The sequence below is a fragment of the Ursus arctos genome, unplaced genomic scaffold (assembly GCF_023065955.2).
Source record: "Ursus arctos isolate Adak ecotype North America unplaced genomic scaffold, UrsArc2.0 scaffold_4, whole genome shotgun sequence".
Taxonomy (NCBI): domain Eukaryota; kingdom Metazoa; phylum Chordata; class Mammalia; order Carnivora; family Ursidae; genus Ursus; species Ursus arctos.
The window spans coordinates 17,279,866-17,292,551 of record NW_026623056.1 but is presented as its reverse complement, the minus strand read 5'-3'; the positions used below and the strand labels follow the sequence as shown (position 1 = coordinate 17,292,551).

Below are 12,686 nucleotides of genomic sequence, written 5' to 3'. Positions count from 1 at the left end.
ATCCTTTTGGAAACTTCCCTGTCTTTACCTCCCCCAATCCCATAGTATATAATCAGCTGCTCCTCACAATCTCAGGGCAGCTCTTTCTGCTTACCAGTCCTGTCCCATGCTATAAAAACACCTTTTTGCACCAAAGACGTCTCAAGAAAGAATTCTTGAGGCTCGGAACCCCAACATTTCCACATCACTAGGAGAATGGATGTGCCACGAGAGAAGAACAGAAGGAACTGTGCCATGGGAAAAGGGGTGCACAGGATCTGAAGAAAGGGCTGGGGCTGGAGTTGGGTCCTTCCTAGGCCTGCCCAGAATCTCCACCCTTCTTTCATATCTCTGTCCCCAGTTCTCCCCATCTTTTCCCCACCGGCCCCCAACTGATCTAAGATGTTTCTTCGCTATGGAAATAGACATTGGGCCAAACTGGCTCTGAGGGAGAGCCAAATGATTAACAGAAATAAAAATAAAGGTATCTAGCCTCGTTTGATATTCTGAGAATAGGGAACTAAGACACTGATAATCTGAAGATGTCTTGAACAGTGGTGCGGGGTATGTAGTCAGACTGCTTTTCTAAACATCTGCATATGCACATCTGGATGACTGAATTTAAATACAGCATAGTCTGCTCTAGATTTAAATGACTGAGATTTCAAAAAATTATTACAATCAACAAAACTACCAGCATTTGGGTATGTAAAAATAGCACAGAATACTGGAATAACCCAAACTGAGATTATCACTCCAGTAACTAAATGACTGTTTCCAACGGCTAGTGTACGTTATATCACAACATAAAAGTTTGTATGTCTGACGCAAAAGCCCTGTCGTATTGGAACATGACACTTAGGCCACTGATGCTTAACTCTGCGTGTACATCAAAAATATCCCCACCCACAATGATTCTGTAGGTTTGGGCCCAGATGTCTGTATTTTTACAAGTTTCTAAGGTGATTCTGACACATACTTTCAGTTAAGACAGACTGACTGTGTTAGAGGATGTTAAATATTATTCCACTCAACTCCCAATTAGTCCACTTAGTCACAGCGAAATGTTAAGATCTCACACACAGAGAGAGCTGCTTTGCTTACAAATCCATTACTAATCTCATCATCTCCCTGGGTTTTATTTGATGAGTACCACAGCAGCACTTAAAAAAAAAATTAAACTTTGCTCCTCACACCACCAGGAGAAGTTATCTAAAACTAACACTTCAAATGAGGATTTAAGAGGGCATAAATTTAGAGATGAGCTGGGAACTAGGTGTTTACTTTGAAAGTAAAGCTATCAATCCACAGCATGCAATAAGAACAGGAAGAAGAGAAGTGAGGATAGAAAGGGGAAGCTAGATGGTCATCGGATTCTTCCTAAAACATGTCTTCATGGCATGGCTTCACTATTGTTTTTTTACAATGATAACAACTCAACATGTATGCTCATGTTCGAATGCAAAGAAAAGTATTCCCTCAAGATATAATCTACTTTCATCATATATTTTGGTATAATCTATGAAACCATTACTCAAACTAACACTAAAAATCAAAAGTTGATTATACTATTTGAATACAATGGGCCAGTTTCTTTTTTTCTTTTTTGGGGGGGGGGGGGCAGAGAGAGAATCTTAAGCAGGCTCCACGACTCTGAGATCATGACCTGAGCTGAAATCAAGAGTTGGACCCTTAACTGACTGAGCCACCCAGGCACCCCACAATGGGCCAGTATTCTTAATCTCAATTTATTTCCTTTGCTTTTTCATCTGTGTATAGTAAAAAACTTAAATTTAACATACCTTGGGTCAAGAAGACTCCTCAAAAATTTGAAAAGCAAAACCTGGTTCTGAATAGAAAAACAATTAAAAATACAATTAGATATTAAAAAACAAGTTCTTCAAACTATGCCAAACTGGAAAATCTCTCTAATGTGATGCACAAATTTCCATTAAGTCCTTTACACAGATCTATGAAATTCTAAACAGTCATTTGGAGGTCATTTCCTCTCAGTATTTCAAATCACTGTCACACATTCCATTCTGAGTGCAGAAGAAACACAAATGCCTTGTTATTGCCAAAAACAAAAAACAAAAAAAAAGAACACCCTTTACTAATGATACCATCCTTTAGAGGACGCTGGGAATGGCAGGTGCTCTGAACTGCTGTGCTGACAGTGTGTTCTAGCTATAAGGAGGGGTTCACACTGCCTTACCTGGTCCTCCTCTTGTGACAACAGCCTAATTTAAGATAAGCTAAGTAGGGTGGGAGTTTGAGCCCCAAACAGCAAGCAGCACCAAAAAAGCTCATTAACTCCCCAATGTAATCAACTACAGAAGAGAGGGCACACTGCAACATGTTAGTAATTAATATGCCATAAGATCTGGGTTTTGTCTCTTCCATTTATTTGCTACGTAACTTTGTATAAATCACGGACTCTCTTAGCAATTCAGTTTACATATGTGAAAAAGAGAACAGCAATATCTTCTCTGCCTTCTGCACAGGGTAAAGGTGAGAATTAAATAAGATACACCTTAAAATATTCTATGAATATAAAGAATGTTTTTAAGTTCTTAGGAAAGCTAAGCAATAATTATAGCTTAGTTTTTCTTTTTTCTTTATTTTTGGATACAGTCGAACTTCACCTATATAAAGCATGGAACTCAAAACTGGAAAGGACTAACGTAATGTAGAAGATGACATTTAAAGTATATTTATCGGTCTTTGATTTTCTATCTTTTCCCTGGTCTATCATTTTGTTTTATTTAATACGACTTTCCTTCTGGTTATAACTTAATATTCTGTTTTTTTTTTCATTTCAAGAATTCTCAAAACAATTGGTCAGAAGCATATTTCTTGCCACCAAGAAAGGTATTTTATAAAATGTTTGGGATTCTCTCATATTCAGTAAATCTCTGCAATAAATAAACACTTCGTTTCTTTAAAAGAAATGTGTAAGACTCTACAACCATTCCACAATCAAATAGCCAGTTTTTTTAAAAAATCCATGACACTTCAGCTTTTTTACATTTGTCTGATGAGTGACTTTATATCCATTTACTTGGCCTGTCTCTAAGGATCTTTAGAGACTAAGGAAAGCAGAAAAACCTGCATTGGGTAGCCTTACATTTTAAATGACAGTGACAACACAAAAGATGAGATATATCAGAAACTGCTGACTTTTAAAGAGGGGAGAGGCTCTGTGGACTGAGAGTAGTTTTAGCAGAAATGTCCTCCTGTCCTCATCACTAGAATGGGCTGGATGATTCCCCATGTACTTCCTCAGTATCCTGGGCAATGCTCTATCATCATTCAAGTCCAACTATTCTGCAACTGTCTTTTGGCTTATCCATCTTCTTCCTTGAGCACAGGAATACATGTATATGTTTTCTGTATCTTCGGCATATAACGGTGTTTTGGGTTCACAGCAGACACATAATATTTATTGAATGCATGGATGTGTCTTTATCTTGAGTTAATGGACCTCATCATGCTGGACAGCCAAGCCTGATGTCTGGGAGTCACTTTTAACCTCTTCCATCACCTTCAACTCAATTCTAAGCCCTACATGTTTTTACTTCACAAACACATCCTAAAACCGTCCACACCACTGCCACTGACTCAGTCCCCATCCTCGCCACTTTTTGCCTAGACCCTTCACCTTCTAACTAGTCTACGTGGTCTCTGTCCTCCATGTGCTCTCTTTGCTAGTCTACTCCCCACACTATAACTTAGAGTTAATTTTCTATAAAATGAATCTAATGATGTCCTTTTGCTGAAAAACTTAATAATTCTCTAGGTTATCTAGAAGATACAGTATAATTTCTTAGCACTACACATTAAGACAGTTCAGTATCAGAGCACAAACTCTAGTTTCTAGCCTCTACACCTTTAACTCCTCCCTCCAGTAGACATTTTCTGGCTTACCTGAATGCTCCTCCCACCGTCGTCCCCAGTGAATCAAGCTTCACAGACTTGGCCATTCTCTGAATATGCATGTTGTCTCATGCCTTCAAGTCTTTACATACCCAGAATCCTCTATTTAGAAAGTGATTCTCAACACTCTGCCTAGAAAACTGATGCCAATCACTCAGGACCCACCCTAGTCATGTCTGTGAGCTCTTGCCTGGCCTCAGTCAGTCACTCGCTCCTCTTGCTTCTACAGCACTTCTCCATGTATCTGGTGTCGCGCTTATAACCTTGCATGGTTATATAACCTTGCATGCTTCTCTCTCCCACAGGGAATATTAAAGAAAAGGCTGCATTCTTATTTGCAACCCAAGGCCTACCATACTGTGGTACATGGTGGGGCCATAATAAGTGTTTAAATTAATAAATTCCATATCTTTGTCTCTCATGCCAGCTGCCCCCCACCCCCACTGCTTTGGTTTTCATCTTGCATAGTTATCCCCTCCTACAGTTATGGGCACTTGAGGACTCTAGGTCATGCTTTATGTTGCTGTCATTGTCCTATTCCCTACCTCTATCACTTGTGGCCCTCACAACAGTGAACAAAATGCACTACCAGCACTGCAAGGATAGTGATAAGTGGAATACTAGGTTCACTAAATAGTACTTCAAACTGAGCATCTCAATATTTGACATTAATATAACTGTATTCTGGTTAGGTTAAGATTTTCCAAGAAAAATTCTAAATAGTCAGCATTACCCAATTTGAGGATAGAAGTCTGAATAAATAATAAATAACATCAACCCCAAAAAGAATAGAGCTGTAGTTCCTACAGCAAAAAACAAACAAAGAACAACAAAAAAGCGGGGGGAAATCTTCTGTGGATTACTAATTCTAGAATAAGTACAGGGTATAGTCCTAAAAATGATTCTGTGATGCTACTATTTATTAGGCAGAAAGATGAACTCCTTCATTTCCAGATGCAGAAATCATTGCGAGCACTTGCTCTCAAATATATACACACACGCACACACACAATATGTGTAGAAAATGCTTAAATGGCAACTACCTACTGAAGAAATTACTACAATCAAAAGCTCTTAGGTGGATATTCAATAATTGTCTCTCCACTAGATTTGTCTTCCCAATATATTTTTGCAAAATTTACCTGAAGTTTTTTAATGACTGTTTCAATCTGTTCAGAAAAGTGAGTGGCAACCAGCTCTGCAGCTTTACAGGGCCTCAGGGATACAAGTTCCTAAAGTGAAAGGAAAAGATAAAATGATTTTTTATGTTAAGTTTAAATAGAATTTCCATAGATGTGAAGCATGATTACCTACTTTAGTATTTTCATGAGCTTCTACACTGCATTTCAGAAGACCTCAATATAAGGTCTCAATTTAAAGGCACACTGAAAATGAACAAAATTAGAAATATGCCAGGTAAAGAATTAGATTTTGATATAAAAGGTAATTCATGCTTAGAAAATGAAAGCACTAAAACTCTGGATTTAAGCCTTGATATCTACAGGGTGAACAGAAGGAACAAAAGCTTCCCTAAATTTCCTGGCAGTGAATTTCACCCTTGAGCTTAAAGTAATAACTTGAAGCAATGAAAAAAAAGGGTACAGTTGCAATTTTTCCAGCTAAGAATTTGAAAACTTTACTCCTGATGCCTGGTAGATTTTGAAACGAGAGGTGTCCTAGAACAATTTAAGGTCACAAGTCTTAAATAAGACAAAAAGGTTGACCACTGTTTATTAACCATTATTAATAAAATTTCTATCAAATTTAAGACTTCTTTAAAGATTTTATTTATTTATTTGACACAGAGAGACAGCCAGCGAGAGAGGGAACACAGCAGGCGGAGTGGGAGAGGAAGAAGCAGGCTCCCAGCGGAGGAGCCTGATGTGGGGCTCGATCCCAGAACACCGGGATCATCAAATTTAAGACTTCCAATCTGCCCTCTCCTTGAACTTTCCTAGACATTACTGGATACTTATCTTCTTGAAACTCTCTTGCAACTTGGTTTCTATGATCTACTCTCCTATCCTTCCAATTGCATGTTTACATGGCTAAAATGCAAAGACCATCAATAGATCAATGTGGTATATTCTCAAATAAAAATGAGCAAGTTTTTGTGACTGCAACATTCATGATATATCTAATATTTCTGTGTTAGTACCTGCTCTTTAATAATAATCAGCAGACACAAGTAATTGTAGCTTATACTACTTTCATATAATACATCTCAAAACAGAGAAGGCACGACTAATGAACATCACAAATGAAAAGGGGATATTACTATCAATCTGAAGATATTAAAAAGAAATTATTATGGATTAATTTATATCAAGAATTTGAAAATTTAGACAAAATGGATAAAAGTTCCAAGAAAAATGTCATTTAATAAACTGACTTAACAATGAGAAAAACCTGCATTGATATTTAACCACTAAGGAAACTGAATGAATACTCAAAAATTGTTCCATATGAAAACTCCAGGACCAAAGAGCTTCACTGGTGAGTTCTAGCAACCATTTAAGGAAGAAATAATGCCAACATTAATTAACCTCTTACAGAGAATAGGAAACAAAACAAAACCAAAAAAAAATTTCAGCTCATTTTATGAGACTAGCAAAATTTTTGATACCTACACTCAATAGGACAATATAAGAAAGGAGAACTACAGATAAGTCTTAATCATAAACATTGATACAAACATCCTAAATAAAAACAAAGTCCAACAATATTTAAAAAGGATAATATCAGGGTCAAGTTACATTTTTTTTTAAAGATTTTATTTATTTGACAGAGATAGAGACAGCCAGCGAGAGAGGGAACACAAGCAGGGGGAGTGGGAGAGGAAGAAACAGGCTCATAGCGGAGGAGCCTGATGTGGGGCTCGATCCCATAATGCCGGGATCACACCCTGAGCCGAAGGGAGATGCTTAATGACTGTGCCACCCACACACCCCAGGATCAAGTTACATTTATCCACAGAATTCAAGGCTGGTTTAATACCAGTAAAATTCACTATACTATAGAATAAGAAAGAAAAGGTGAAAAAACTCATTTATGAAAAAACTGTTAACATACCAGAAATAGAAGACTTCCATAAAATCCTTATAGTAAACATTGTACTTATTTTGGAAATAAAAATTTTAAAAATAGCATTAACAATAGCACTGTTATGATTAAAATATGAAATTGGGACAGTCCAATGAAGAATGGAAAATCTCTATAGAGAAAATTATAACCCTTTATAGAAGCTCTTGAATAAAGGCTTATACTGTATGGTCACAGACTGGAAGACTCAATATTGTAAAGATGCCAATTAAACTTACAATAACTGAGAGATTCAGTACTATCCCTGTCACTGTCATAAGGATAAAAGAATTTTTTTTTGGTAGAACCTGACCAGCTGATAATAAAATGCATTCAAAAGTATAAAAGGTTGATAGGTGGGGAGGATGGCAGAGTAGGAGGGCCCCAAGCTCACCACTTCCCACCAATACCACTAGGTAACACCTACATTAGTGTAAATTACCCAGAAAATGACCTGAAGACCGACAGAACGAACTCTCCACAGCTAAACAGAGAGAAGAGACCCCACTGACTCCAGTAGGAAGGGTGGAGACACAGTAGGGAGCTAAATGAACCAACGGACGGACACCTCGGACACAGAGAGCAGAGAGAAACAGACTCTTGCATCAGGGAGCCTGCACGGGAAGATGAATCCCCATAACATGACTTTGAAAACCAGAGAGGCTGAATTTGTGAATTCTTATAATCAGTGGGGTTTTAAACCTGAAATTTTGAAAATCAGCAGACTCATGAGAGAGCCTGGAGCGTTAGATGAGACTGAGTCCCTGCCCTTAAAGAGACAGCACAACAAACAGTCCTGAGGAGCTATAACATAGCAGCATTAGTTTAAAAAAATGCATAGGGCATGGTGGGGGGGGGGGGGGGTTGTCTGCTAATCTCAGAGCATGTGCTGGAGGGGCAGGGATTGTTGGGAGACCTTTTTAGGAACAAAGGAGCTGGTGGGCACCATTTCCTTCCCCTGACCCCCCCTCTCCCCCCCAGCATAAACACACAGCCACCTGCAGGAACCGGCACAGCACCAATATTCTCTAACAAGCTTACATACACCGCCACTGCACCCCATCTCTCCTGTGGACATGCCTTCTTCAGCCAAGTCTCCATTCCAGGTCCCCTCCCACAGCAGACCCACACAAACCTTGCTAACAACATGCATCCTGCACCAGGGCACTTCAACGAATCTGACCCCTCCAACCCAGCCTGCCTCGATCCCCAGCAGCTACAAAGTTCCCACTTGCCAGTGTGGACCTTGCTAGCACTGCATGCCCCACTTCGTAGTCTCCTGCAGTTCAGTGCTACCACATCTCTGGCAAACACATGGTCTAAGTCACCTTAAGACCAAGGCAGCCCAGACTGACCCACCAACAACAAAGGGAACAAAACTCTGACCACAAAGGGCAAAAAACTATTGCAGACAACTGGAAAGGCAGCTCGACCACAACAGTAGGACGCATGCAACACCCAAAGAAGACCCACTGAAGCACCAGGTTCTGGTGAACAGGCGACATCACACCGCAGGGCATACAGGGCCTCTTCTTCATAAGGCCACTACTTTCAACAGCAGTAGACATAGCTGACTCACCGAACACACAGAAGCAGACACAGAGTTCAACAAAATGAAGAGACAAAGGAATATGTCTCAAATAAAAGAACAGGACAAAATCACAGCAAGAGAGCTAAATGAAAGAGATAACATGCATAATAGAGAATTTAAATTAGTGCTCATAAAGATACTCACTGGACTTCAGAAGAGAGTGGAGGACCTCAGTAAGACTCTTAACAAAGAGACAGAAAAGATGAAAAAGAACCAAACAGAGATGAAGAACTCAATAACTGAAATTTAAAATGTATTACATAAATAAATAGTAGACTAGAAGAAGCAGAAGAATGGACAAGTGACCTGGAGAACAGAGTAATGGAAAGCAATCAAGCTGAACAGGACAGAGGTGGGGAGAAAAAGGAAACAGACTTAGGGAATTCAGTGACGCCATCAAGAATAACATTCACATTATGTGGATTCCGGAAAAGAGAAGAAAGAGAAAAGGGTACGGGTAATTTATCTGAAGAAATAATAGCCAAAAACTTCCTGATTCTGGGGAAGGAAACAGAAATCCAGATCCAAGAGGTGCAGAGACCCCCAACATATTCAACCCAAAGAAGTCCTCACCAAGACACACAGTATTTAAAATGGCAAAAAGTACTGATAAAAAGAGAATTTTAAAAGCAGCAAGAGAAAACAGTTATGTATGAGGGAAACCACATAACACTATCACTGATTTTTCAGCACAAACACTGAAGGTCAAGAGACAGTGGCATGATATATTCAAAGGCTAAAAGATAAAAAACCCGCAGTCAAGAATACTCTATCCAGCAAGGCTACCATTCAGAATAGAAGGACAGATAAAGAGTTTCCCAGACAAACAAAAATTAAAGGAATTCATCACCACTAAAACAATCCCAAAAGAAACGTTCCTTAAGTGGAAAGACAGTAAGAGTAAGAAAAGTAGGAAACACAAAAGCATTAAAAATAAGTATATGAAAATCAGTCAAGGCATTCACAAAATAAATGGATATAAAGTATGCCACCATATACCTAAAACTTGGAAGTGAAAGGAGTAAAAAATGGGTTCAAACTTAAATGACCATCAAATTAATACATGCAGAAGATGTTATATATAAACCTAAGGTAACCACAAATCAAAGACCAGGAAAAGATATGCAAAAAATAAAGAGCAAAGAATCCAAGTATACCACTAAAAAAAGCCAACCAACCATGAAAGAAGAGAGCATGAGAGAAAGGAACAGAGAAAAACTACAAAAACAACCATACGATTAGTAACAAAAGTGCAGTAAGTAGATACTTATCAAGAATTACTTTGAATGCAAATGGACTAAATGCTCCAATCAGAAGACACAAGGTGACAGAATGGATAAAAAAACAAGACCCATCTATATGCTGCCTAGAAGAGACTCATTTCAGACCTAAAGACACATGCAGATCAAAAGTGAAGGGATAAAAAGGCATTTACCTTGCAAATGGAAGTGAAAAGAAAGCCAGGGCAGCAATACTTATATTGGACAACCAGAGTTTAAAACAAAGAGTGTAATGAGAGACAAATAAAAGACACCATCTAATTATAGAGGGAACAATCCAACAAGAAGATATGACAACTGTAAATATTTTACACCAACATGGGAGCACCCAAATACATAAAGCAGTTACTAACAAACAGATAGGAAGTCACTGATAAATATTACAGTAATACAGTACCTTAACACCTCACTTACATCAATGTACAGGATCATCCAAACAGAAAGTCAACAAGGAAATACTGGCTTTGAATGAAACACTGAACCAGATGGAAATCCATAGATCCATCCAGATATATTCAAAATACTCTAACCTAAAACAGCAGAAAACACTTTTTTTTTTCAAGTGTACATGGAACATTCTTCAGAGAGATCACAAGTTAGGCCACAATAAGTCCAAACAAATTCAGAAAGACTGAAATCATACCATGCATCTTTTCCAATCACAATGCTATGAAACTAGAAGTCAACCAAAAGAAAGAGTCTGGAATAACCACAAATACATGGAGGTTAAATAACATGCTACCAAACAATTAATGGTCAACCAAGAAATCAAAGAATAAATAAAAAAAATAAATGGAAACAGGGGTGCCCAGGTGGCTTACTCCGTTAAGCATCTGCCTTCAGCTGGGGTCATGGTCCTGGAGTCCTGGGATTGATCCCCATGTCAGGCTCCCCGCTCAGTAGGGAGCCTGCTTCTCCCTCTCCCTCTGTCCTTCCCTTGGCTCATGCTTTCTCCCTCACACTCTCTCAAATAAATAAAATCTTTAGAAAACAAAAAAATAAATGGAAACAAATGAAAATGAAAATACAGTGATCCAAAATCTTTAGGATGCAGCAAAAGTGCTCTAAAAGGGAAGTTAACAGCAATACAGGCCTACCTCAAGAAGAAAAAATCTCAAATAAACAACCTAACCTTCTACCTATAGGAGTTAGAAAAAGAACAAACAAAACCCAAAACAGCAGAAGGAAGGACATGAAGATCAGAGCAGAAATAAATGATATAGAAACTAAAAAAATAGAACAGAGAACGAAACAATGAGCTAGTTCTTTGAAACAAATCAACAAAATAAAACTTAAGCCAAACTAAAAAAAAAAAAAAAAAAAGCAGCAGGCTCAAATAAACAAAATAAAAAATGGTAGAGTAGAAATAACTGACACCACAGAAATACAAACAATTATAAGAAAATATTATGAGAAATTATATGACAACAAACTGGACAACCTAGAAGAAATGGATAAATTCCTAGAAACATATAACCTCCCAAAACTGAATAAAGAATCAATAGGAAATTTGAACGGACTGAAAACCAGCAAAGAAATTGAATTAGTAATCAAAAACTCCCAGCAAACGAAAGTCCAGGACCAGATGGCCTCACAGCTGATTTCTACCAAACATTTAAAGAAGAGTTAATACCTATTCTTTTCAAACTACTCCACAAAACAGAAGAGGAAGGAAAGCTTCCAAATATATTCTATGAGGGTATGCCAGCATTCCTTGATTCCAAAACCAGATAAAGACCCTATGAAAAAGAGAACTACAGGCTAATATCTCTGATAAACATGGATAAAAAAGTTCTCAACAAAATATCAGCAAACTGAATCCACCAATACATTAAAAAAAATCACTTACTATGATCAAATGGAATTTATTTCTGGGATGCAAGGGTGGTTCAATATTCGCGAATCAATGTGATTCATTACATCAACACAAGAAAGGATAAAACCATGTGACCATTTCAATAGATGCAGAAAAAGCATATGATAAAGTACAACATCCATTCATGATAAAAACCCTCAACAAAGTAGGTGTAGAGGTAACATATTTCAACATAATAAAAGCCATATATGGAAAACCTGCAGCTAATGTCATACTCAATAGTGAAAAACTGAGAGGTTTTCCCCTAAAATCAAGAAGTCAAGGATGTCCACTCTCACCACTTTCATTCAACATAGTACTACAAGTTCTAGCCAGAGCAATCAGACAAGAAAAAAAAAAATAAAAGGGATCCAAACTGGCAAGGAAAAAGAACTTTCACTATTTGCAAATGACGTGATACCATAAATAGAAAACCCTAAAGACTCCATCAAAAAACTACTAGAACTGATAAATGAATTCGGTAAGGTCACAGGATGCAAAATCAATATAGAGAAATCCACTGCATTTCTATACACTAATAATGAGGTAGCAGAAGGAGAACTTAACAAAACAATCTCATTTACAACTGCACCCAAAATAATAAAATACCTAAGAATAAATTTAACCAAGGAGGTAAAAGATCTGTACTCTGAAAACTTTAAAACACTGATAAAAGAAACTGAAGATGACAAAACAAATGGAAAGATTTTCCACATTCATGGACTGGAAGAACAAATATTGTTAAAATGTCCATATTATCCAAAGTAATCTATAGATTTAATGCAATCCCTATCAAAATACCAATAGCATTTTTCACAGAACTACAACAAATAATCCTAAAATTTGTATGAAAGCACAAAAGACCTGAAGAAGAATAAAACCGGAGGTATCACAATCCCAGATTTCAAGACATACTGCAGAGCTGTAGTCATCAAAACAGTATGGGACTGGCACAAAAACAGAT

General features: G+C 37.7%; 1 protein-coding gene across 8 annotated transcripts in view; it reads right to left on the bottom strand.

Annotated features, from left to right (window-relative positions):
• Positions 1-12,686, bottom strand: part of VPS8 (VPS8 subunit of CORVET complex) — a 296,045-nt gene that overhangs the window by 91,427 nt on the left and 191,932 nt on the right. For all 8 annotated transcript variants that reach the window (XM_057306778.1, XM_026497368.4, XM_048215283.2 and 5 more), the window contains 2 exons: positions 5,058-5,147; positions 1,782-1,828 (listed from right to left, as the gene is read on the bottom strand). In XM_057306778.1, the coding sequence (XP_057162761.1) occupies positions 1,782-1,828; positions 5,058-5,147 (137 nt within the window). The remainder of the gene's footprint in view (positions 1-1,781; positions 1,829-5,057; positions 5,148-12,686) is intronic.